The 27,579-nt window shown below is 37.9% G+C and overlaps 1 protein-coding gene across 2 annotated transcripts in view; it reads left to right on the forward strand.

Annotated features, from left to right (window-relative positions):
• RETREG1 (reticulophagy regulator 1) overlaps positions 1-27,579 on the forward strand; it is a 71,106-nt gene that overhangs the window by 26,025 nt on the left and 17,502 nt on the right. The window contains exon 1 of one of the 2 annotated variants that reach the window (XM_063326125.1): positions 18,708-18,945. The exons of the other annotated variant lie outside the window; for it this stretch is intronic. Within the exon in view, the coding sequence (XP_063182195.1) occupies positions 18,911-18,945 (35 nt within the window). The 5' untranslated portion in view covers positions 18,708-18,910. Of the gene's footprint in view, positions 1-18,707; positions 18,946-27,579 lie in introns of those variants that run through there. 2 annotated transcript variants of the gene reach the window in all.

A 27,579-nucleotide genomic window follows, 5' to 3' on the forward strand; every position in this document is an offset into this window, starting at 1 on the left:
TTTTTTGGGTTTTTTTTTTTTTAGCATTCTGTTTGTATCTTCTCAGGGAGAAATATATAAATACATTTATTCTTTGAATAAATCAGGAGGAGTAATTTCATGGAAGAGCCTCAGGAGATTTCATGTGGAGGCTTCTAGAAATCCTTACACCTAGCATTTTGCCAGTTTGCCTCCATGTTGGAAAATAGGTCATCTGGGCACCAGCACAGTGAGACGTGTATTTTGACTAGGCTTAAATAAACTAGGCTTGAAATACTTTTATTCAAGTGAAGTCACTGCATCATGATTAAATGTATGAAATAAATACCTAACATAAATGCAGTCATTGCAAACTGCAGGGTATGCATCCTGTGCAAAAAATGACTCAGTAATTAATACCCTTTGTTACTCATTGGTAAAAATGAATTGTTACACTTAGTTGAAAAATGCTAGCTTCATAATGATGGGAGGATGGAAATACAGCCTTTGTTTGACACTTTTTATTTAAACATAAGACAGTTTTTCTTCAGTAGTTTTCAACATATAGTAAAGCCAGCTCTATTCCATGTTTAATTTTTTGAAGTATGGAGCTGCAGTCACCGTTCAATTATTCATGAGAGTTTTGCTTCTGGATCTGCTGTGTCAATAATGCAGTTCTGTTAAAGGTGTCTGTGAGCACAGCCAGGTGGATTTGTACTTGGTGAACTACCTAAGAACTGCTAATTCTGAGCTGACCCAGTTCTGGTAGCTCTGTGTCATGCTCGCTGGCATGTCACATAATACCCGTGTTATCATCACTGGAGAAAAAAATGCAACCTCCCTGCTGCTGCCTACCATCATCTAGGCCGTCTCACATCTTTTTTTATTGCTATGTTTATTGTAATGATAAAATGTTTCTTTTGATCAGAGTATTAACTAAACATTAAGTACAAGATATGTAGAATTGCAGGTGTTTTGTTTTTTTTTTTTAGTTCAGCTTGTTTCTAGCACTAAGAAAACAAAACAGCTCCTGGAAGCTGATGGGAATTGAAAGAAAGGTGATAAAGTGAATATAGAAAATTCCATCAAGGAGGTGAGTGGAGAAACAAACCAGAGATTCAGAAAGAGCAAATGGCCAAACTGGTTAGTGTTACTCAGGAGCTATCCCATGCCACCTAGCCCTTTCTCCACCTTTCATTATCTCAGTAACAAGTGCTTAGATCTACCCTTCCGTCTTAGACAAAAGCAAGCGTGGCAGGTGCTGCATTTGAATTTACTGATTTGCACAGTGCAGTTGCGCACTGTTTGCCAAGTTTTCCCAGCTTTCAGCAAGGGAGTTTGGAGGTGTCCTTCACGTCTTAATATTTTCATGTTTCTTACTGATATGGCAATATTGGCACCAGTATTTTTCAGCAGCAGAAATAAAGCTTTAAAAGTCTAATTACAGGGAAAACAAAACATACTTTCTTGTGTGTTGAGTTGTGGGACACAATTTGGACATACAAGGAAAGTTGTAAGCTTCTCTTAAAGTACTCATCTATCCTATCTTCGTGGGTTGATTTTTTTAAGCCTGTTAACATCTCTATAGAAAAACTATATCTGAAAAACTGCAGAGGAATTGTGCTGGTAACATCAATCTCAGATCACTTTTTCTGTCTGTCTTCAGGGACACCTCTTGAAGCAAGCAATTAATCTTTGCTTGTTGTAGGGTGTAAGACCACCACAGGGAGTATCAAATGACTTAAAAGAAAAGGGACAATATTTGGGTACCTCCTGACTATTAAAAAAAATGCTGTTCTCTGACCGTTTTTGAGCAGATCAGCTTTCTCATGCTCACCACAGCATCTGTTATTCTCTCCCTATTAATATTTCAAAGCTGCTTGGAAATTGTCAGCTACTGGCAGGCACACTTTATATATTGCTGTCGATTCTAAGTATTACTGCAGTATATATTTCAGTATAAAGCCCTTTGCTTTGTTTCTTTTTTTTGACTTGTTTATATTTACAAAGTGTTTATTATAAATAGCATGCTTCAGAGGCAGGGTGTAGAAGGGTACACTCTTATTTTGGCTGCCAGCCTAAATAGCATTATAAGAAAACCTGTCCAAGGATGTGATTGACAGGTATTTCCTCAATAAGAAAGTGAAACTTGGAATAAAGTGTACACGGGGGAAGTGACAAAGACCCCTCGTATCCTAGATAAAGATCCTTACAGTTGAAAGATTCAAAAGGTTTGGTCATACTCTTATAAAATGTCAGCCAAAAAGTAATGGTCATTCTTGGACAGGTGTATTTCAACTCCCATGTTAAACTTAGGCTCAAGTTATCAACTGCTTCTTGAAGGGTAGCAAAAGCCTTTCTGCCTGGCTCAGACAGGGAAAGGAGAAGACTTGGATGCAGTCGCATCGTTCTGAACAGAAGAGCTGGTCACTCCCTGTCTCTCTCAGCCCTCACCCTGAATATTTATCCCTAATCCATAAATACTTTTGAACAAGTATTCAGTATTCTGTGATTTTCTAATTTGTGGCGGGAATCCATGTCAAATGTCTCACAATTTGTAGTTGTGACTGTGTAGAAATAGCTGTATATCGGTACACTAGTACTAACACAAGGTTACTGGTTGGAGTGCAGTCTTTAATTCCTTATTTTCAAGTGGAGGTACTGTACTCCAAGGCTTTGCAGACAGTGCAACTGGAAAAAAGTCAGTTCCTTCTAAACAATATACTTTTTTTTTAGGGCCACTCTCAGAGTTAGAAAGGCTATCTTCTAGTTAAAAGATTTCAAAGAGCTTATGCAGCCTTAGTGAAATGTCTAGACAGGTAGACCTTAGCTGCATATTGTTGTATCTTTGAATTGGTTAAAAGCAGTAGTACTTTATTTTAGAGTAGCGAGGTACCAAGCCCTGTTAAAGAGAACAGAAAACTGACATACAGTCAAAACATCCTTTTTGTAACTCTTTGTACGTTTATACCATAAAATAAATGTAACCGTCGCGTACTCCAGGAACAGCCTGTCTGATTGCCACAGAGCTATTGGGTATGTTTGCCTGCCTCAGAGATTTCTTATGCTTGCAAATGTAATGTTCATATTTTTCACCTTTTGTGTATATTTTAAAATGTTTTTTTATAATTAGGTGGGCTGCATGGAATTATTATTAATGCCTAAAGCAGCAGAATATCATTGCAACAAATACCAGAGAGATCGTGAGTAGAGGCAGACTGCATTTCTGATCAGTGTGGAGCTTTGAACAGAATGACAGACCTCATATTGCTCATCAGGAGGGAAGTCGGCAAACTGACCTTTTTAAAGGGTAGAGAGTAAATTTAAAGTGGAAAGATTAATGTTAAAATGGCCATGTGTCCCGACTCCCTATGTTTATTCCATTGCACATGTAACATTTTCACCATGGGTATTTTTATTCTATTCTTACCACTTTCCATTTTAACAGTTGAACAACTGTGAGAGATAACTTGCAATCCTGAAGTCATTTGACTTGTCATCTTAAAGGGTATTTATAAACTATAGCATTCAGGGAGCCCCCAATGTTACTTTAAATAGAGACTGCTTTTCGGATTAAGAAAAAAAACCAGACTGTTTCATTTTGGAATTGCTTTACTTAAACAGAAGTCAAATCATATTTGATAAAAAAACCTCCATGAAAACAGGTAGCAAGTTTAACCATGTGCTGTATTTTTATATTACCACTAAAGACTGCAGGAAAAGTAAGTGGTATGGCTTATGCCAAACACAAACGTGAAAAAGATGTTTTTCTCCTGCAAGTACAAATACCTTTTTTTTTCCCTTTAAATATTGTGCTATATTATCTGTTTCCTGTAGGCAAAAATGCTGCTTTTGTTATTTCGTAATTTTGAGGAGAAGAATAGGGTTTGTTCCACACGAAAAAGTTACTGAATCAAATATCCAAACCTGCTATAGGTATATTTATCAGAGGCATTTGTTTCCCAGTTTCCGTGATCGCTTGTCACAGTTGTTGCCAGTCACAGATTTTTTTTTTTTTTTCTTGCCACACAAATCGGCATCAATCTGATGAGGAGAATATATATGCATGATGTACAGAAATGGTTGTGGGGCCTGTTGTCCCTAAGCATTGATTTCAGCATTGTGAGACCAGCTTTCAGGTCATTCTGCAGACAATGCAAAATTGTTGAATTGGTATCTGTTTTCTCTGCTTAGGAAGCTTATGTTTCTGTACTATTATTTGGTTTGAGAAACTGAATTATTTAAATAATATTTTGTACTGTCTTATGTCTCAACAACAGGAACAAAGATTTAATATTCTATACTGCTACATCGTTTTCCATATACAATATGCTCCCTGTATGCAGCAAGAATATAGAAGTTACATTTTCAGTTTTGTAAAAATGCTGTTTTTCAGAAGGAAAAAATATGTGCAGGTCTCCTAACAGCCTATTAAGTTAATTTTAAAATTCTGAACAGTTTATAAAGCATATTGGAAGTTTGGGGGAAAAAGAAACAGGCAGTTTATCTTAATTTGAGAACTTGATAAAAGAAGGAAGAAACATTTATGATTAGTGAAACAAGGTATTTATAAATATATACTAGTTATTGCCGTGGAAAGAAGAAGACGTCGGTGCTTGGAATCTTTAGAAGGGTGACAGTCAGGAGAAGGATCAGAGTAAGTAGAGTTGAGTTTATATAGTAGTTGGATTTTGACCTTTAATTGCATCTGGTTTGCCAAATACAAGCATTAGATTACAAAACGCATGATGGAAATTATTTACAGGGGGCATGAGAACCTATAGTCGTCCTTTTTTCTTTTTTTTTTTTTTTTTTTTTTTGTTATGTTGCAGACGCCTGGGTTGTTGTAACACGTGAGGGTGTGTTTCCCAGCACAACATCTGATTAGTCACTAATTTAGTAAGGAATGTCCTGGCACACAGTTTTGTTCAAGCATGTGAGCCTATCAGCAGAATAACATATTATATTCTTTTAGGTGTTTCGACATACAGTTGAGTAAAACAGCTCAGCTCTTTTGACACAGACATTATGATATTCCTTCCTTAAGTCTCCTTTTTTTTTCTTTTTGCTGGCAAAAGACATGTTGCATGTTTACCTATTGAAATCTATTTCATGCCTTAATTGGTTTTTTTTATTCGTAGTATTCCAAGATGTTTTAGAGTCTAAATAACACTGGGAATCAGTTGTATAAAGCTACACGTCTCTTATTTTTACACTGAGGAAAATAGAGGGTAGCATATGCTCATCATGTTTTTCACGCACTGCAAGTTTCCCCACTCCTTGAATACAGATGATCAGACATATTCAGGAGACCAGCCTAGTAACAATTTTCAGAGATAAATATTTACTGTAGCACAAAACCGTGCAAATCCTCTCAAGTCCACCTTAATGTTATAGTCATAGCACGGTATGGCGCACACTTCCTTTTCCTAGATCAGATTTGATATAAGGAGAATGATAACGCTTTCAGAAGTTCAGCCTTTTCTTTTACCGAGTGCCTGGATTAGTAGCACAATTAATAGATCACTGACGTAGCTGAGGCATCGATGTTACTGTAGGTCAGTTCATAATGTGAGGTAATGCTTAAGAGTATTTCATGGTGAATATAAAAATATCTAGAAGTAATTTTTAAAATACTTTTAAATATTAACATTCTTTAAAAATCTGTATCAATAATTTCAGACAAGAAGACTGTGACACAATGCTGAGTAGAGACTGATGTAGTCCAGTTGAATTTCCAAAAGGCATTAGTAAAAGCAAGTGACTAACTCTGGAATACAAGAGAAGATTCTCCCATGAATAAAAAAAAACAAAAAAAAACCCAAAAAAAACCAAACAAAAAAACCAGATGGAATACAGGCAACAGCAGTGAGACTAAATGGCTAACCTTCATGTTAATGGAAGGTTGGAGAATGAGTCCTGCAGCACTATGTGCTCGAATCATTCTGAGAAATGTACTGACAAGTGATGCTGAAAAGGCACTGCATTATGGGATGGCCAGGCCTGCTGGAGGTACCAAATTATTCAAGGAAATGAAGACAAGGACCGACTGTGAAGAATTTCAGAAGATCCTTACGGATTCTTTTGCCGTAAAACAATATATGAAATTCAGCATAGGTAACTCTAAAGTTATGCAGGAATACCAGTCCTAAATTCACATATAAAATAATAAGGTCTGAAGGTGACTCTAACCACTCATGAATAAGATGCGGTCTCACAAAACCATCATTGATCAACAGACTAAATCTACTGTTAAGTATCAGTAAAAAGTACATACAGGGCAAAAGTAAGCACAGCCACGTGCCACTCTTAGAAATTTGTTTTATTTCCACATCCTGAATACTGTGTGTGGTTCTGATCTGCTACCTCCCAGAAAAAGATATAGGAGAAAAAAAGTCCAGAATAGAGCAACAAGGTAGACCAAACATACGGAACTATTTCCATATAAAGAATAAGTAAATGAGATAGGACTTTTCAAAAGAGAAAAGGAATAATTAAAGTTAAATGTTATAGGGGTCTCTAAGATACCATAAGGAACATGCCTTCTCTCTCACGCTCTTGGAATGAGAAGGCATCAAAAGGATGAGGAAAAAAAATTAAAAAAATGTAATTCAGCTTTAAAAAACAGGATTGTTGTGACCATTAGGACTATATGTGGATTAAAAATATAAACTACAGGACAGTTGTTCAAAGAAAATTAATTGAAGGCTAATGAAAACCCATCACCACTGGCTTTGAAAGTCCCTGCGTTGGAGATTGTTGGAAGCTGTATCATTACATATTTTTCCATGTTCTTATTCTGTCGCTTAGGTATCCCCAGGTATTCAGTTTGAAGACAGGGCACAGGGCTAGATGGACCTTTCACTGACCCGATATGGCTGTTCTTGTTAAAAGCATTACAAGCATTGACTTCTTATTCAATTAAGTGACATGGTAGGACTGAAATAAATACATCTCTTTATTTCTGAATTTGTATACGTTGTTAATAAATTGTATACAAATGTTCAAGTCTGAGAAATCCCGGAAGGGTATGTGAGATAGCTGTTGACCGATTTTAGACTGAGTGTCTGTTGCTACCACCACATTCCATGGAAGTTGCAAGGTCAGTGTGTACCTTAAGAACTTGCTTCTATGCATTTAGGTATGAGATCAGAGTAATAAAATCAATCAGAGCAGTAAGCAGTAATATCTGAGTTTTGCATGTCTGATCTTAAAAATGTTTGGAACAGTATTTTTTTTTAAAGAACTTTTACCCAAATGAATGTATTTGTTTTCTTAGAACACAAACCAAGACAAGAGCATGTAAGACTGCTGTCTTGTGTATTGATAACAAAGACTCCAGATGTGTCTGAACAGTTACTGTATGAAGTTACCGTGTCAGGGCTGTACAGGAACAGAACTGTTTCCATTGTGAGTTCACCATAGGCAGACAAATTTCTTAGGATGTGTAGCATGGGAATTCAGCTGAAAACTCTTTAATCTGATGATAAATAGAAATATAAAGTTTCTGAAAAGAACACAGAATTCTTTTTAAAGTTTCAAATACTTTGCTCAAAACACTTCCAGATGTACCTTGAAAAATATGTATTTCATCAACCAGTAATCCAACAAAAAACATACTAAAAAGGCTTTTTCTGTAAAGAATATTAGTCTTCAGGGGCTTTCTTTGACAGTCACTGAAATGAGGTGGAGAGAAAAGCAGGACACATGAAAAGTCATTGAAAGATAATGCATTTAAAGTGTTCTGAATATTCCCAAATAGAGGCTTTTTTCTCCTTTTTTTTTTTTTTTTTTTAATAAGAAAAACTCACCTTGCTGGACTAAAGTAAAAATCTGAGTGTTATTTTTTGACCCTTCTACCTCCCTCCTCTATAGGAACATCCAGGGAGATGGACTCTATGATCCTTCTGGGTCCCTTCCAACTTGAGATAGTCTATGATTTGTGTATCAGCAGAGAAGGTTTTTCAAAGCAAAGGATGCTTTCTTATAGGTATCTCGGAGATGAAGATTCCAAACGCAACAGCAAAAACTGTGACAAAGTATCATGTGTTTTACAGATGTATATAGATAAAAGACATGCGTGAATAACTAACTTCTAAATTGAAAGCTTAAGTTTTCAGTCTTCTCTCAGCAAAATCTATTATTGAAAAGTATTTCCTAGAGTTTAACAAAATGATTTATTTAGGAAACTTTAGACATCCATGAAAAATGAGGGAAAATGAAGTTTTAATGGTGACAGGAGCTGCTATTGTGCTGTGCAAAACAAGGTGTTCTGTACATATGTTCTAAACCACCTTATAAAATTGACTGAATTTAAATAAAAATTAATAGTAAAGGAACAGGGAAAGGAAAATTTATGCATTTTATACTTTGAGACAGAAGTCTAGATAACTGAAGTTTATTTGCCTTCCCAGTAGTGCTGTCAGCCTCTCGGCAAAATGTCATGCATATTATCATCTTCTCAAGGCAGAGCAAAGGTTATCGGGTGCTCAGCGCTTCTAGCTGAGTGTTCTGGCAGCGCCTGCCCAACCAGTTCAGGGGATTCCTCTAAATCACAGATCTGCCTGTGCCCTTGATGACAAACGGGTTAGGCTGCAGGTCTTCATTGATCATCACTCCTAGTCTCCTTCTTGACTTCTGTTAGCCCAAGAGCCATTTAGCTCTGTGGGTTTTTTGGGGGGTGGTATGATTGCTGGAGGGAGCTGAGATCTCTTTTGCAGTCTTGGCTGCCCCCTCGCCTTTTCTGTGGAGCTGTATGGTGTTTCATTGGCCTCCATAGCTTTAAATTTGCAGATATTTCACAGTGGGATGGATGTTAAACGAGCAGAGCGATTGTGGTTTGACAAGTATTTACTTTAATGAAACTCTGCTAAAAAATTGGGCACTCCAGTCACTTCAGCATAAAGTTAGTGTTGTCTTCATCAATGCGTCTCAGAATTAACCATCCTATCCAGTCTGCAGTTGTGTACGTGTATGAATTGTCATTGTGTGAAGCATACCATTGCTTTGTATAATGTATTTCTAGCTGCTCTTTCTCATTATTGCCTATCTTACCCTTGTACGTTGTCCTGTGATATTATGCAGCAGTATTTTCTTTTAAGTTTTGATGTTAGCATTTTACAAGGTTCCATGCCTAGTTTCTTTTTCCAACTGGTGGGTCTATTATGTGAGATTAAATGGCAACATGAACTGTGGTGAGGTGTTCCTATATTTTTGCTTTTCTTTTTTTTTAAAGCAAGCTAGTTGATCTACGTACACAAGTACGTGCCTTCTAAAATGGCATGCACTCTGACATTATTTTCCCTGATCTATTTTAGTTTGTAAATACTTTAAATTTTGCTCCTATAAATTTACATTTCATTGCTTTCATTACAATGTATCAGATTTGCTAATGTGCCGTTACATGTGTTGAAGTTGGAAAATAGTGACAGATAACATATAAATTACCAATTGCTCCATCAGATAAAAATATGGCCTTGAAAGTGAGTCACATCAGTGACAATCTAATATTTTTTTTTTATGCCACAGTTGCATAGTTTACTATAGTGAGACTGAATAAAGATAATTCTAATGAGAAAAGCTCTTTTTAAACAAAGAGAATGTATTATTGAAATTTTACTATCAGGCATGTTAAACACTAGAGATTTTATCTCTTGTCACATGGTAAACCAACAAATAGATAGCAAGTTGATGAGAAAAGTTAACAGTATAATTTTTTAATCTGTCTCACTTTCATTATATAGGCATTGAAGAAGACTGTGGCCCTGAAGGAATCAAGATGAAGTTATACTTAGTATGAAAGTGTTTGCCTAGCAATTCTGAATATTAATCAAGAACTTTGGGTCTTTGAGCTGGGACATAAGAATAGGGCTGATGTGAATGAAAATTATTAATAATATATAACTATGATGGATAATATATAACTAACTTCCATTATAATGTACTTGAAGTCCTGCAGTTATCACCCCTAAGCTTGTAAGGTCTAATTCAGGCCTGGTGACCTGGACTCTCCATCATCTTTGAAAGGTTATGGAGAACAGGAGAGGTGCCTGGGGACTGGAGGAGAGCTAGTGTCACTCCAGTCCTCAAAAAGGGCAAGAAGGAGGACCCAGGAAACTACAGGCCAGTCAGCCTCACCTCTGTCCCTGGAAAGGTGATAGACAGCTCTAAGCATGTAGAGGAAAAGAAGTTTATTGGGAGTAGTCAACATGGATTCACCAAGGGGAAATCAGGCTTGACCAACCTGATAGCCTTCTATGATGAAATCACTGGCTGGGTGGATGAGAGGAGAGCAATGTGCTTAGTTCTGGGCTCCCCAGTTCAAGAAGGACAGGGAACTACTGGAAAGAGTCCAGCGCAGGACTATGAACATGATCAAGGGACTGGAGCACCTCTATTATGAGGAAAGGCTAGGAGATCTGTGTCTGTTTAGCCTGGAAAAGAGAAGACTGAGAGGGGACCTCACCAATGCTTATAAATATCTGAAGGGTTGTTGTCAAAAGGATGGGGCCAGACTCTTTTCAGTGGTGCCCAGTGACAGGACAAGGGGCAACAGGCACAAACTGGAAGACGGAGTTGCATCTCAACATGAGGCAAAACTTCTTTACTTTGAGGGTGACGGAGCACTGGAACAGGCTGCCCAGAGAGGTGGTGAAGTCTCCTTCTCTGGAGATATTCAAAACCTGTTTGGACATGTTCCTGTGCAACCTGCTCTAAGTGAACCTGCTTTAGCAGGGGAGTTGGACCAGACGATCTCCGAAGGCCCCTTCCAACCCCTACCATTCTGTGATTCTGTATCTTTGATTTAGTTGTGGCTTGCAATTTCACTAACCACTCTCTGGTGAGATTCGTTTACATTGCACAGAATAAAAAATTCTATGATTAGGTGGAGAACTGGCTCATATCATGTTCTTTGTAGGTTGATAGCAGTGTCAAAATGATGGTGGATTGTCTTAGCAAACTGTGAGCATACCAGCAAAATCTTTTAGACATGGGCATTGTCGGTACGTGGCTCTGAGTGTCCTAATAGTCTTAGAGATTCTACGTAGCTGAGCAACTTCTTACATTCTTAATTGAATTACATATAGAATTGTCTTCTAAATATTCTCCTTTTCTTGGTAGCTTGCTGGATTCTGTTTTTCTTGGCATTTTGTGCTGTGTTTAACACACATTAGAAAAGAAACGTCAGGTTTGTGCTTTAACTCTTTGTATCAACACTTCTGAAAAATACTTTCAATTTTTCATGCATTCTTAACTATTTTTAATCTTTTGACCGATTTGTTCAATGCAAACTGATTTTATTGTATAGCTTGAGCTTGCTATTTGGTCTGCCTTTCATACAGTTCATCTCTTTGCAGTGGGGGAAGAAACCAATTGCTGAGATATAACAGATTCAGATTGCTATGAACTAAGAAAGACAGGTGGAAGACAGATGGAGGGGCAGGTTTCAAAACCTTGCATAATATGGGTACCTGGGAAAAAAAATGGCATTTTAATGTGTCTTTACTGAATTACAGATCATGATTATTGATGAACTAGTACATAAGTACCTTTGTATGTCTTAGGGTAAATAGGAAATGTGGTATAATAAACAAAATCATTTCATATAACAGTATGTAAAGAGTCTATTGAAAAGTCTGGAAAAATATTCATTTATCTTTAGAAATTGCTCAGATTATTGCTAGGTGATGTACGATGTGGGGGTTTTTTTCCCCTCCAAAATCTGTTTCTTTTATAGCTGTTTAACAAGATCCCATGGCCAGAAAGTCACAGAGCAGTTGAGATTTTCACCCTTAGTGGTAAGATCTTCTACCACCCTGTCTCCAGCTCTTCTCTGTTTGTCGCACAAATCCAGCATGATCTATTGTATTTGTACCAGAAGTAGATTTGCTATCTTCATGCGACTAAAATATAGTCATTTGCTTTCTAAACTGCAGTTGAAGTGTCTCTTATTTCCTTTAACTCCTCTTTCTGCTTGTGTTCAAAAACTTGGAAATACTCTCGTGCACCGTGGCGCATTATTATGTGTGCTTTATGATGAAACACTAATACTTCACAGTGACAATTCATTGTTGACGATACAAACCAGGTTTTGCTGTCTGTTAATAGTCATGTTGCTTTCATACTCAATTTTTTATGATTCTTTAAAAATACATATTCATGTCCTTTGTTCTACCAAGTACGTATTTCTTGCATGCAATATGTTATTCAGCTTTTTGAATGCTACATAACTTTTTTAATGTCAAACCTGAATGCTGTGGGATTTTTTTTCCTGAATATGCAGCTTGTGGTTTAAAAAATGTTTTAACAGTTACTTATTTCATCTAGGTACAAAGAAGAGTTCTGTGTAATATGCAGGGTTCCATGAAGAGAGAAAAATTTTCCTGAGTGCTTATTTTGCTTGCTTTTGTTGGTCTCTGTTGAAAGATTTGTATTTTTTTTTCTAATTCATTTTTTGTCATTCCTAGTTCTAGGTACAGATAAATATGAAACTGTTTTGTGTGTAATAGGCATCTTTAAGGTTTTTTTTTAGCACACTGCTTACCAGGTTGAGGTTACACCTGCTGTAATATTCCCGCAACGAACTGAGCACGTTCAGCAGGTCTATCTTGATTTTTCATTTATGCTTGTATGAAACACTTCCTGTCTCTAAAACGAGCCTCCTGTGTATATCTCATAGTATATGAAGAGATCCCAAACTTAAGTAAATATAATAAGCATTTGCAATTTGAAGTCAGCTTTACATGGTCAGAACGAATTGGGAAAGCATGGTATCATTCAGCAAATTTAGATGTTGAAAATATGGCAAAATTGGGTGTGCGCTTCAAATTGATGAAATACAGTAAAATGTATACTTTTGTGTGTGTGCTTATAAATACATAAATGTACACATGCCTGCAGACACACACAAATGTGACTGGCATATTTGGTTTTCTACATTGAAAAGGGGGGGGGAACATTCCATTTTTGGGGACTTAATTATGTTATTAACATGAATTTTTCAATTGCAGAAACATGCATTTCAAATTAGTTTTAATCCTAAACATGCCTTTGACAATGATGGTAATTTTTAAACACACGGTCTTACTGAAAATGTCAGCATAAACGATCTACAAGAAGTAAAATACTAGACTTCCCATTCTTTCTGGAAATGTGAGCCAAACTATATGTCCTTTTTGGAGTATGTTTTTTTCCCATGAATCAGTTGAGCATTTTTTGGATTTGTTCAAGTGTACGCTATGGTATTACTTTTTCATCCATGTTGCCAGAAGTGAGACTTGTTCATAGCTGAATAATTAGAACAAGGCTATACACATTCAAAGCACCTTGTTACTCTTCTTTTAGACAAACAGACGCAGAAGGCAGCAGCGGCTGTGACTAGTTCTGGAGCTGTCTGACCAGATAAAGCATGCCACAGACTGACTAATCAAAATCTTTGAAAGCTTGCAGACTGGGTGAGCTACACCATCTACCCACAATGCCAGATCATCACCCTTGCACTCCCCATGGACAGCACACTGCCTTTCACCCAACTGCTAAAGCCCTTGAGCATCTTCAGTATTCAAATACGTAAAACAGTGCATCTGATACTTATTTCCGATCCTCTCAGCTACTCAGTAAGGCTGCTTACTTGTTGTGGACGGAGTCGCACATTTCACTAATGAGAAGCAACAATATACTTTATTCATATAAAACTGCGAGTTAACAAAGTTCAGTGCTACATGTGACGGTGGTTTAACGTGATTGCATGGCAAACTAGACTGTTATTTACTGTATAGAGGACAGGGTCAGACAGATGCCTCAGGGAGACCCTCTCATTGAGTCACAAGGTCCAGAGAGGACCCCCTTCTTTTCTGAACTTCTCAGAGAGGAGTCTAGGTGTGGCTGGATCCAATCCTAGTCCCAAACTTGGTCAACGGTTTATGTCTAAAGGATTATATATGAGCAATCAATCCTCCGTATCACTTGGCTAAGGCTTCAAAGTTCAGCATGCTATTAATCACTTACCGAGAATCCGTTGTGGCAAGGAATCGCTTAACCTCGAGGTGTAACCTTGAAAGGTGTCCCTACTCAAGGGGAGACCACCCTGGCACGCAGCCCGCTGCTCTGCAGGAGAGCTCAACAGGCCCTGGGCTGTCCACTATTTATAGAGTAAGATGATTGATTTATAGTCACATTTGCATACCAGTGAGACATCTGGGTTCCTGTTCCAGACAGCTCTTGGCTACCATGTTGCTATCCATCCCACAAAGTCCAGCCTAAGTTAGATGCAGCCATCATGACCCCCACTGGTGGTTATGGCTTGGGCTGGGGTGGGGGGAGCACACTGCCACACTTGTCTCTGGCAAGAATGTAGCTTTTATTTTCCTTTTTTTGCTGGTGAGTCCCCCTGAAGTCTTTGGTGCTTGCCTGTAAAAGGAAGAATTTGCACAGATGTCTATACTGTTTGGGGGGAAGGCCATTTACTTTATAATTATGATACATGTTCAGTCCAAATCGGTACTCAGCAAGAGCAAAACTGGGAAGATTCCTTGATCAAGCAATATGTCAGGCTGGCATATGATCTGCATGCCAGCACATCTTTTGGGGCATCTTAATACCTGAAGGTAAAAGAGAGCCATTACTTACCAGCTATCAAGGAAGTTTTGAGAAAGGTCTACAAGCGGTTTGTTTAGTTGAAGAACAGGGTAATGGAGATGAACAGAAGTAAGAAGGATTGATTCTTGAAGTTATCCAAATAAAATAAAAAAGATCATGTACTCTGGAAAGCTGTGTGTAAAAATGTGGTAATGAGGGCCAACAGAGAATGAGGAACACCTCACAAAAAGGGACAAAATGTGTAAACCAATAGAACGCTCTCACTGGGAATAATGGTGTACATTTCTGATCTCTCCCACTTTAAATTGGTTATAGTAAATGTAGGAGGAGTTTGTAAAAGAACAGTGAGGATGTTTGAGGGCATGTAAGAATTTATATGAATGAAAAAGTGAGCAAAATAGGGCTTTTAAAGCTGAATTAGCTGCCAAGAGCACAACATGATTGATTGTCTCTTTTTCCTTTTGATTACAAAGTCAAGAGCTTTCATGTTGCTTTCAGAAGTAATGGGGCTAGAGGGAAGAACTCAATGTAAGGTGGAAGGGATTGTTACTTCTATTGAGGAACCAGCAGAGCTAAGGGGAGGGAAAATTTCAGAAAATGCTGGATGTGAGAAGTGAGAGAGTCACAGGAACGCTGGAAGATGGAAGCTCGAAGAGGTTGCTGAGAGGAGCAGGGATTAGTCCTGTAAGTTGAGGCCTCAGAGGTGGCAAGGAGGAACTTGGAAAGGACAGAGAGGACTGACCAAAATCCTCTGCAATTCAGAAAGTTGTGGCGTTAGCTGCAACTAAGCAAGGAAGTGAGAACCTCCCTGAAAAATAACTTGGGCAGGGAAAGGGCTTTTCCATCCTCAGTTCTGCCATTTCTAGTCACTCTGAGTTTTCCGTGTTGAAAAAGTTTAAAACTGATTTTTAGCAATTCTAATACTAGGCAAGCTCTTTTCTAGGCAGCTGCACCTTTCAACTCTGCAGTCCCATCAAAAAGACTATGATAATGCTCTGCAAAAATGATAAAGAGCTGTGAAAAGCTAACGGGAGGTAACTGTCATCTACCTGTTCCAGTACAAGACTTCTTAGAAATCAGTTGAAGTGGCCAGATCACAGCAAAGAAAACTGGGTGGGGTTTGGTTGGGGTTTTTTTTTGTTTTTAAACCATATGTAGTTAAGCTGCACAAGTCCTTACCGCAAGATGTTATAGATGCTACCGCAGGGTGGAAATCCAGTCAGAACTAAAAATACAGACATCGCTGCTGGTTAAGGAAACCGATGAGCCACAACTTGGAGTCGGGAAGACTATTTGGAGAAGGCAGCAAAGCATTTTTCCCTAGGCTGTGCTTTTGGACACAGTAGGAGATGCCAGGAGCCCTTTGGCTGGATTCAGTACAGTACTTTTGCTCACCTGCTGCTGTTCCACCCAAGTGTACTTGGAGACGTCATTCCATCTCATGCAGCTGTGAAATAGTCTGGAGCTTGATCTGCTGGAAACCTCCTGATGGGCCAATACAAGCTGTAATTCTCTCGGGTGCGGAAGAATTCAGAGTGATCAAAAAATTGAGATGAATGTTCTAGATAGATAGTCGTCTTTGTGATACTAAGCAAAGTACTTTAGTGTGATTGCGGTTCAGCTAATTATGCGCCCGTGCTGTTCTGAAGTCTGATTTGCAAAAATGATGAACAGTGATATCAGTAGAAACTAGTTTTTGAGTATTGAAGTGTTTTATAAGTGCTCAACTTCCAAGTTAACAAGTCCTTGACATTTCAGTTAGGTGCTCATTTAGTAGACACTTTTGAACCTAATCTTTCCAGGACTTGCTTATCAATAAGTAAATAAGGTGATATTATCCTCCTTACCTCACTGAGGGACGGGGTAGAGTTCTAAAGAATTGTAAAAGTAAACAGTGAACCTTTTTTTCTGCTGTAGCACTGAGCACTGTCTGCAGAGTACGACAAAGAAATTAACAATCCAAAGTGTACTTGAAGAGTTTGGAGTACATCGAGTCCAAGACTGAAATACAGGGACAGACGCAGTACTGAAGGCTTTTCAGCTCCTGAGTGTGATCATCAAATGCATTAAAAAGGAGTATTCTGTGAAAAGGCGTTTTACATAGTAAATGCATGTGGCTATGTAAGACTGTATTGCACTGTATGTAAACAAACAAAAGCAACTCCAGTTGCACAAGGGGTTTAGTTTTGCTTGCTTTCATTTTTGATGCTACATTTAAATTTTGAATGATGCTTTTGTGTGTTTGCAGATTTCAGTTATTTCTTTTGATTATTTTCCTAACTAGAGGACTTCAGAGTTTTAATCTGAAAATGAAGCTGTCACACAATAACTTTATTAATTAAGATTTTTTTAATTTAACAGCTCTGTTGTTTCCAGGGTGAGGCTTGAAGGGAATTCAGCTCTAATTATTTCACCTATAACTATCAGAAGTAGAAAAAGAAAAAAGAAGAGGGAATGATACTGGAATATGCAGGTATAGGTGACCATAGAACATCTCTGTTGAGTAAGGCAGCACCGTTATTAATGGATATTTCTATATTACCTTGCATAATTTAAACACAGGACTTTATTCCTGGTTTTTTCCTCTCTCCTTTCTTTTAAAAGTACAGTGTGATTAAGCTGCTTCAGGAAAGACGTGTCTTGTGAAAGACTGAGGAAAGGTATGAATACAGAAGATTGGATGAAATTAAAAAAAGGAAAAAGGAGTTAACTGGAATGTTTGGGCCAGTGCTTAGGAAGTTGTCATTCACAGCCAGCCAGCGTTCCTGTTTCTTTTGGTTTTCTCTGTTTCCTGAGATCATACTATTAATTCAGATACTCATACAGTAAATATAAATCATGCAAATTAAAGTAATAGATCTATGGTTAAACGGTTTGGGGAATTTGTGCTATTTTTATCTAGATCTTACTAGTCATTTTGAAGCATTTTATATTAAAATAAGAAGAAAGGATAGAATCCTTTGTAGTTTTGAAAGTTAAGCCGCTTTCCAGTTACCCACAATGCAGTACCCAAATGCATTACCCACAGCGCACCAAATCACCAAATACAGCTTACTGGGTTTTAATCTGACATACCTTTTGTTCCAGCTTTCCTTTTTTTTTTTTTTTTTTTTAAATTTATTTTTAAGATGTGACATCCCCAGGACAATTCCTACTATCTCATGCAGTAGAGGCAGGTCTAAAACTTTCTGGGTTCCCTCCTAGAAAAATAGGTTGCGGTGTGAAGATCTCTAGATGTAATATTTGTTTGAAAATATATTAAGAACAATAGGTCACGCTGTTTAATGGAGGAAGGAAGCCACGTGAAGGAGCAGTGCTGAGCAGCGTGCTGAACAAGCTACGTATGTGATCCTTGGAGTCTTGGGCTGCACTACAAAGCTTCATCAGCACAGATAAGGTTGCTGGGGTGTTGAAAATTAATAGAGATGTAGCTGGTGTAGCTGGAGTGACAGAATCCCTGTCATGCAGGCAGCAAGAAGTGATACGAGGAAAGTGAATTTGTCAATTCACTTTAGGTTGTTCACAGAGGCATTAGAAGTATTTTGGCAGAAAATCTCCTGTTGTCAGCATACTTTGATTTTGAGGATGAAAATTTCATTTCCAGTACAGTTTGCTAGTATCCCTATGACAGCTGAGACTGCTTGTGGCAGACAAGCTTATAATCAGGGCTTAAAAGCAATGCATTATTCTTTATTGACAACTTGTTTTCTTATTCCTTATTTTAAAAGAATTATGAAGTTTTTATTTCATCTGTGAATTTAGTCAGTGGAGAATTTTGCCCTTCTGACAGCCTGTGACTGACCTTTGTTGGGAGGGAAAAGAGGACATTTTTACAGTTGCAGTAGGCCCTTTGCTCTTATATTTGTAAGCGTGTTACTTCAAAGTTTGTGTCATTTAGCTTCCTATCATTTTGTTTGCTGCTCACTTACGCCTGAGAAGAATGGGAGACATGGAGTAAGATTTCCCAGTGGAAGCAGGAAAATAAAATGTACTAACTGGGTGGTGATTCTCCCTCACATGACTAAAAGAAAAAAAAAACCACCACAACCAACTGTTTTGCTTTTGGCAGTGCTTGCTACTAAACACCCCGTCATAGTGTGTGAGGTGAGTCACGACCTGTTTATTTATAGCCTTGGCCAATCAAAGCCGAACACTCTGAACTTCATTCAAGACCAGCAGGCACTTAGGATGTCTTGTAAACATTTGCTCTCTGAGCAAGGAGCGCTCTTCTTGACAGCAAACAGGACAGGTGCCTGGGTTGTCGCTTCTAAAACACCAAACAGACTAGAAGATCGTTGCCTGGATTATCTAGATTGGTAGAGAGAGAGAGAGAGATAATTCCTTTGCATCTGAAATGCCAGACAGTGAGGATCTGGGACAAGATGAAAGGTACTGTACGTTGATTCTGATGGCCTTCTCGTGCAGCGCAGTACGGACCGAGGCTTTGTGTAATTAATCTGTGTGCTCCTGAGGTCTCAGCCTAACATCAGTTTGCTCTGTCTTATAACAGATCATCTAATTCTCGAGGGGTTCGCCTCTAATGCTAACCTAAGGCTTCTTAGGAGAGAAGTATTAGATCTTAACGTCTGCATAGAGGTTAAATTGTACTGTTCTTAGCCATTTCTTAAACTGAAGCTGAAGGGAAGAAAATACTGGGTGGTTTCTACCTAGTGACTTTTCCCAACCGTGGCACAACTTACAAGCCTTAAAATGTCAGAGAGACAAATAGTTTCGTCGGAGCCACATTACTGACAGAACCATAACTCATTACTGTGAGACAGGGCACTGTGTCCCTTTGAGGTATGCCTTCTTTCTGGAGTTTAACTTTTACCTTAATTAGCTTATAAGACCAACAGACAGGAGAAGAAGAATTAATAACAATTTCACAAATACTATTTTCTCAAATATGATCCAGCATATTCCTAGGAAATAAATGCACTAATTAAATTTAGCTAGATAGACAGCTTTTAAAATAGATATCTTAAAAGTAGATCTTACTGATGTTAGGCTATGACAGTTTATAATTTAGGCTTCTTAAAGTCCACATGGTCTTTCCATAGTTGCAAATTTTACTGCCCTGATGTTAATCAAAATATTTGCTCTAAAATGGTGTTAATGGAGTATTTGATATTGCAAAAAAAATATTTGTCAGGTATGTGGAAATAAACGTTTTTGGTTTTTTAGAAGTTAGTTAACAAAATGCCAGAATATAGAGGCAAATTTAAGAAATCACAAGAATCAGAAGTGAGTATTTCATTATGGATTGAGATTTGATTTCTTCTAGTTAGATTTAAATTTGAACGTTTATGTGGGGGTTTTTTTCCAATATGTATGTCAATATGTTGTTGTGAGATAGATGAAATACAGAAGACATTTCAGGTTGTCTGCTGTAGATCAATGTATTCAGGCATGGTCACCTAATTGGATGAGTGTGGGTGAATGAATCCCCAGTGGCATAATTGGGTCTCTGCAAGGGTGGGGTCTCCTGTGCATTTCCGTTTGCAGGCATCTAAGTTGTGTTCTATATATGACACAATAGACACTATATAGATTAAAAGTAATTGTAGGTAGCATTTTGTTCTTTTCTTTTAAGGAAATGTTGACTCATTACTGATAGCCGATAAAGTATTAATTGCTCTTCATTAAAAAATGTTTAGCTGGATCTCCAGTTTGTTAAATTGTGTATTTTTCAATATAGGAAAACACCAATATGCATGACACATTAAAAAAAAGAGGTCTCAGATCATCATCACCTTTTTTTTTTTTCCTTTTGAATTAATTTTGTAAAGGAAATGTATCATGTCCTTCCTTGAAAATGTGTTGTGGTTTTTTTAAATCAAGATGGGAGAAAATCTTGCCAGCTGAGAAGAATAATTTTGGAAAAAAATATTTCGAAATTTGGATTTGGAAAAAAAAAAAAAGCAGTAGTGTTTACCAGTATGTAAAAGGATGCAACTGGTATGCAAAACGTGCAAGCTTTGTAATATCTAACTTCCTTTGTTCACAATTCTTTCTCTGTAAAGGCTTGCGGAAAGCTTTGGCAGTTAAACAGAAGTAAAGGCCTAAACCTCTAAGACTTCTCTTTTTATGAATCAATGTTGTTTGTTTATTTGTTTTTAAACAAAAAGGAAGAACATTTCTAAAGGAGTAAGCTGAAAAAGCATGATAATAGGGACAGCTCTACCCATTTATCATTTCTGAAACTGTCATTAAATTAATTAGCCCTGGTCCTAGTCCCTCATCCTTTTCTGTCTTTGCTATTGAGCAAAAGGTTTGAGAAAATAGTTTAATCAAAAGGTTCTGATGTTCTGGAATCAGTTTGCCTTTTTGTCTTGGTGGTAAAAAATAGGATATAACTGGAGAACATTCCTACAGAAGTGCTAATGAGATTTGGTGGAGGTCAGAATGTTTTGGTCCAGGTTAAATAGGAAGGAATAGAAGTAGGAGCTATGGGAACTGTACTGGAGCAATTAGTTTTAGAATTGCAAAAGAAGAGATTGTAATGTAAATGCACTGATAACAGGGTAATATTGAGGACACACTGAATTAAAGCTACTGCTTTATATGTATAAAAAAGGAGGGCAGTGGTATTTTTGTAGAAGCTATAGAATGAGCTTTGTTCCCTGATCGGTTTCAGTGCACTGCACTCCTTGTACCTCCTTCTCAGATACAAACAAATACTTCTTGAGTTCATGTCCTACTTCAGAAAATATGTAATATTGCATCATAAGTGTATTTCATGAACATTATAACATCATAGTTAAAGATGTGGCATTGGTCAATAGTCTATTAGTCATACTGTAAATTTAAATGTATAATAAACAAAGGAACATATGCACAAATACTTCTTAGTAAGGCTGGTAAAAAAGCTGAGTTGCAAAGATTAGGTTCCTACTCATATCGTGTTTTGTTTTGTCATATGATCCTGGGCGGTAGCAGATCAAGAACAGCAAGAAAAGATGTGGTCAAAGGTAAAGGATTGAAAATAGTTTACCATAAGGACAATGTTTCCCCTTAGTAATTCTTTATCATCGGGTCCCCTATAGTTTTGGTGTAAGATGGTATAATTTTTTATATTTTTTTTTTTAATTTAGAAGATTGACAACTCACGAGGGACCTAACAATGATCAAGAATGTATAAAAGGAATAATCAGTCCTGATGTGGTGGAAGCACCTGGTTGTAGGTGCTTCAGATACCAACATGGAACTTCCTCTATCAGAACAACGCCTGTGTTGTTCTAATCACTGTCGCTTGCCTATTATTCAAAAAGATGGTGCACTAAACTGTTAGCCAGGAACCTTTTATGACTTGAATAAAAATAGGAGAGAAAGCTACGTTATTTCGAACCAGTAGTTTTTGAACTACAATCTTACAGTGCACAATCTTTCTCAATATGTGCTTGGACTCACAGAAATGGAGATCCAGTTTAAAGTCAAATCTGCATGTTATTTAATTACTCAAAGCATGTTGATTTGTAATTATATAAGAATATTTGTGTTTTCTGCTAGTATGAGTTAATAAAGTGGAAAGTTTTTTATTTCCTTTTATGATTGAATTTAATGCATAAATGTGGGCAACAAGTGGTTAGCTCATGCCAGGAACTGTCAGTAATGCAGTAATGCATCAAAGTAAGTGATCCCCTGTTCATGCTAAATACATTAAATCCATTGAGAAGACTCAGAATTAACTTCCGCACAGAAAGAGTTAAAGATGCCTTATAATGCTACACACAAAGTCATTTTCATGTTTTTGCAGGTTAAAAGTATTGTCTGGCACTTGAAAATCCAATTTTCCTTTTTTGTGCAGCTGCTCTGCAACTCAAGGAATGCTCAGCTCGTCTTTCCTAGCCGTTTGACTTTGAGGGGCCTTGAACTAGGATTATCCCAGCTGAAGAATGTGGAGGCTGAAGGAGGAAAATAATTGAGTTTGTGAGAAAGGGTTAAAAGAGTTGTCTTTGCAGAAGAAAAATAAATGTGAAAGAATTGCTTCCAGCAGCTAGGTAGAGCTGTTTAAAGTTCTGCAAACAGAACTTTATGCTCCTGTTGATAGGAAGAAGACTTCCTTACTTTTCTGGACAAAAGTAGTGCAATAAAAATGTCTCTTTTGCATCACAAGTTTCTAGTACAAGTAGGAAGCTGGGCTGGAAGTTCCCAGACCTTATACTGTCTTGGTAATAAGACAACAGTACATAGTATTAGCATTATAGTCTTTGCTAAACAGAAAGCAAATCTGTAGTAGTATTTATGTGGCACTGGAACACTCAATTTTCATGCAAAGAGATGTTTAAGAAATGTATACTTATTGACTAAGTCATGACTTTGAACTAATAGCACTTGACTATCGGATCACATTTCATGTTTCGAATGACCTCAAACTGGAGTAGCTGGTGTTCTTCTCGGGAGAGATGGACAAGAGTAGTACGGGTCAAAGGAAGGGCTTCCCATGAGACCTGACCTATCAGTTTGCTTAAAAGAGGAGTTGGACAATGAAATGCCCTAAATTTAGTTGGAGTATATTTTGTTTATTTGAGCGGGACTTTCAGCAAAAAGCAATGACTTTTAGGATGATCTGCTGTGTTGAGGAACTTGTGTACTGGAATTACCTTAAAAAAAGTTAGAGTTAATTAGTTTGTATCTGATCAGCTAAAGAAAGACAATACAGCTCCTTATGAACACTTCATAAGATGACTGATGTTCTATTTGAATTGAAGAAATGAACACATCCCCTCCAAAATAACATCCTGGTAGTAATGGGTCTTTTTTTTTTTTTTTTAGCAACCTGTAGGACCAGATGAGTTCCCCTGTCCCTTTGCAGAATACTCAAGTGTATTTTTGTAAAAATAGGATTGCTTTCGTTTTCAGAAAAGCTTGTTTTTGACTAGTAATATGAGAAAAAATACCTACATTTATGGAATTGATACTGTTTAGCAGTACACCAGTGGTAAAATGTTCCCCTGTCAGTTGAAGAGAAGAAAATACCATTTATGACTTTAGTTTAACACACTGTGCGAGAAGCATAATCAGGGATGAAAGGTTGTTTATATTATGTTTTGTTGAAAGTCACATGTTCTGACCAGTCTGCTGTGCAGTCCATTGAGAAAAACACATCCAGCCTCATCAAATGCTGATAATTTAAGCATATTGCTTGTACGGTAATATTAGCAAAAAAATATTCACGGTCAAGAAATAAATGGGGCATCGATGTTACTGCAGGCTGTGAAATAAGTTCTTTTTTCACCTTTTTATTGCACACCTTCCCTTGAAAAAAAACACAGTAATGGCAAATTGGACTGACTCACTCTTAATAAAAAGCAGAAAATTGAAATGTCCCATGAAGACAGATGAGGTCAGAAAGAAAACACTTCAAAAGCTTGAGAAACAATGTTGCAAGGTGTTAACAGAATTCATTTAGTTCTTAGAAATTATGGATTTGAACTACAGGAGAGGTGATAATTAAAGGAGATTTTTGGATTTGGAAATGTTGTTAGTTACTCTTTAAGGTTGACAACTACATTCTCCAGCTTCGATTTAAAAACAAAATCTATCTAACTTTGCAAATGTTAGGGATTCCAGGTGTGTCCAAGCCTTAACACTGAAGGCATGTCAAATGCAATTGGTTAAAGGATGTTGGCCCCAGTTTGCCGTGTTGGTGAAAGCCTAAACCTGTGCAGCGCCTATAGATTAGCAATGGGAATTAAAGTACATACAGGTATCTACAAGCTGGAGAAATTTCTATTTGAAAAGCTTCATAGAGTTTGTAGCAAAAAGGTTGGAGATGAAGATTGTCCTTAAAGTTTGAGAATGGAGTGTATTTGTGGATACTTCCCGGGTTCCTCGTTCTTTCAGTGATACAGCATCCTTTTGTGGAACTCTTTGAAGCAAGCAGGATTTTACATGGTGCCCCAGTGATTCATTTAAATTGCAAGTTTTGTTGACTTGGTCATAGCTACATGACATAAATATAATTATTTTAGTATACTTAATGATTGCATAGCATCCAAAAGTGGCACAGGATAAAGCACAATTCTACATAATCACCTTTTAAATTAGCCACATAGGTCATTAAGATGCTATGCTGTGAGTTCAGCAGTGCTTGCTACCTACTATGTCTTTCCATGTCGTGCACGTAACATACACGCATTTGTTACACTGCAGTTCAATAAGGCTAATCAATATTGCATTGTTTTCTAACACACAGTTCAATAGTAGATTTGAGAGGTTTTGCCTTCGGTATTTTAATACACTTAACTGTAAAATGTGCTTTTTACACTATTTTACGCTTTGAAGAGGGAAGGTTATGTTCATTTTGAGTATGTAGTCACCTGAAATTTAAATGCAAAAAAACCCCATTTAAAATGTTTTTCACAAGCTTTTTAAATCTAAATAATACCTTATATCCGTTATCTCTGTACTGGCATAATGTAGAAGACAAATTTTAAAATATATTTTTGGCATAGGTCTTCATGTATAAAACATTTGTTTCAAAGAAGGGTAACTGCATCCTTATAATCACTCCCTTCTGTGCTGTGGTGATTCTTTTCCTCACAGGAAACATGTGAGAAAGCTCTGAAAAGGTAAACCTGTTTGATTGGGTTTTGCTAAGAGTTCACACACTTGATTTCATTTGGTCAAGTTTGTACTTAACTCCTGGTTGCTTATGAGGTTTGTCTTTAGATATTCACCTCCCCTACAGCTGCATCATTCTATAAGCTCTAGATACTACTTTTTAAAATACTACAAAATACCCACATTAGCTGTTAGCTGTTTTGATTTACATATCTTTGGGAATGTAACTTTCAGCTCTTCCACCTTGAGTAATACATTCTAAGTTACCCTTAAAATTACAGAGTCTGCAGAGGTTTCAAGCATGTGTGGTTACAGTTGGGAAATCAAGAAGGTTTAGAAGCTCTATAATTACGAACTCTTTGTTTATGTAGGTGCAGTCCTTCAGATCCACCACATCCTAGTGTACTTTGTCACTGCTGCAGTTCTGAGTAGAGTATCTACGTGAAGATACATACAAAACTGTGTACACATAATAAAAAAAAATCCAGCACATCACGAAGAGATCTTTAAACCAGTAACATGAGAGCTACTGACCTTTCTGAGAGAAATGTGACGGGGCTTTGCTTGAACAGATGTCTAGATACAAAATGAGAGCATGACACCATCAGTCATTTTTAGAGAATGTAATGCCACTGACTCTTCTGGCCAGAGTTTGTGACTGTGATGGGTTGAAGCATCTGGGGCGGGAGGGTGTTGGGTTTTTTTTTTTTGCAGCTACTAGGTAACAGCTTATGCATTTGCTCAGTTTTAGAAATGATGTGGTAGGTAGTCAGAAGGATATGAGTAATTAATTTTCTCTCTGAACACCTTCAATCTTATTGAGAGTAGTTTTAGGATAAAAGTGTAGTACTATGTATATCAAATTCAGGATAAGCGATGGGAGCATAACATTTTATTCTTTTTAAATTGTGCATAAAAACTTTGAAGGTGTTCAGAGGGAGTTGGCTGCTCATATCATCAATGGAGCACCTTGACAGAAGTCCCAAACGCTGTTTTGGCAGGAAGTATAGGGTTCATAGTTAAGTCATTTATTAAGGTACTCTAAGTAACTCTGCTAATATTATGCTGAAGTAGGTTTTTATGTTCTTGGTTGACTGATGTCATGCGCTCCACATTCATCATCTGCATCACTTCACATATCTTTTTTGGTTTTCCTTTTTTCTCTTTTACTGGGATCATTGAAAAATGAATTTGTCTGGTGTATGCAGAGTGCACCCTCGATAAGTTTGCTGATGACACAAAATTGGGAGGGGTGGCTGACACACAAAGAAGGCTGTGCCACCATACAGCGAGACCTGGACAGGCTGGAGAGTTGGGCAGAGAGGAACCTAATGAAGCTCAACAAGATCAAGTATAGGGTAACCGCATGCGCCAGTAGAGGTTAGGAGTTGACCTGCTGGAAAGCAGCTCTGTGGAGAGGGACCTGGGAGTCCTGGTTGACAACAAGCTGACCATGAGGCAGCAATGTGCCTTTGTGGCCAAGAAAGCCAATGGCATCCTGGGGTGCATTAAAAGAGCATGTCCAGCAGGTCGAGGGAGGTCATCCTCCCCCTCTACTCTGCCACATCTGGAGTACCGCGTTCAGTTCTGGGCCCCCAGTTCATGAGGGACAGGGAACTACTGGAAAGAGTCCAGCGCAGGGCTCTGAACACGATCAAGGGACTGGAGCACCTCTTTAATGAGGAAAGGCTGAGAGATCCGTGTCTGTTTAGCCTGGAAAAGAGAAGACTGAGAGGGGGCCTCACCAATGCTTATGAATATCTGAAGGGCGGTTGTCAAGAGGATGGGGCCAGACTCTTTTCAGTGGTGCCCAGTGACAGGACAAGGGGCAACAGGCACAAACTGGACACAGGAAATTCCATCTCAACATGAGGCAAAACTTCTTTATTTTGAGGGTGACGGAGCACTGGAACAGGCTGCCCAGAGAGGTGGTGAAGTCTCCTTCTCTGGAGACATTCAAAACCCACCTGGATGCGTTCCTGTCCAACCTGCTCTAGGTGACCCTGCTTTGGCGGGGGGGGGTGGACTAGATGATCTCCAGAGATCCCTTCCAACCCCTACCATTCTGTGCTTATGTGTCTGTCAGTTTTTGATCTAACGCAAGTTTAATGTTTCTTTCTGTTTCTACAAGTGCATGACATACATAACCCCTCTATCTTTGCATACATACAAATCCATGTTGTACATCCTTCCTTTCTCGCTCCCCCTTCATCATGGTCTCTTGCTACCCCCTGGTTTCAACCCTCTGGCCTGTGGGTAACACTGCCACTCAAGTGGGCTCTGGGGAAAAGAGACAGGAGGGACAATGTTACCAGGGCTGGCAGTTGTTGGGAGGTGTGAACAAGAAGCAGCAACACGTGCATCTGACTGTTGCACTGGAGATCAGCAAGCTGACTTTCTTACACCTCTAGTTGCCTAAGATCAGAATAAGGCTTCAAAATAGTCCCTTGTGTTCCT

Source organism: Chroicocephalus ridibundus, chromosome 2 (genome assembly GCF_963924245.1).
Source record: "Chroicocephalus ridibundus chromosome 2, bChrRid1.1, whole genome shotgun sequence".
Taxonomy (NCBI): Eukaryota; Metazoa; Chordata; class Aves; order Charadriiformes; family Laridae; genus Chroicocephalus; species Chroicocephalus ridibundus.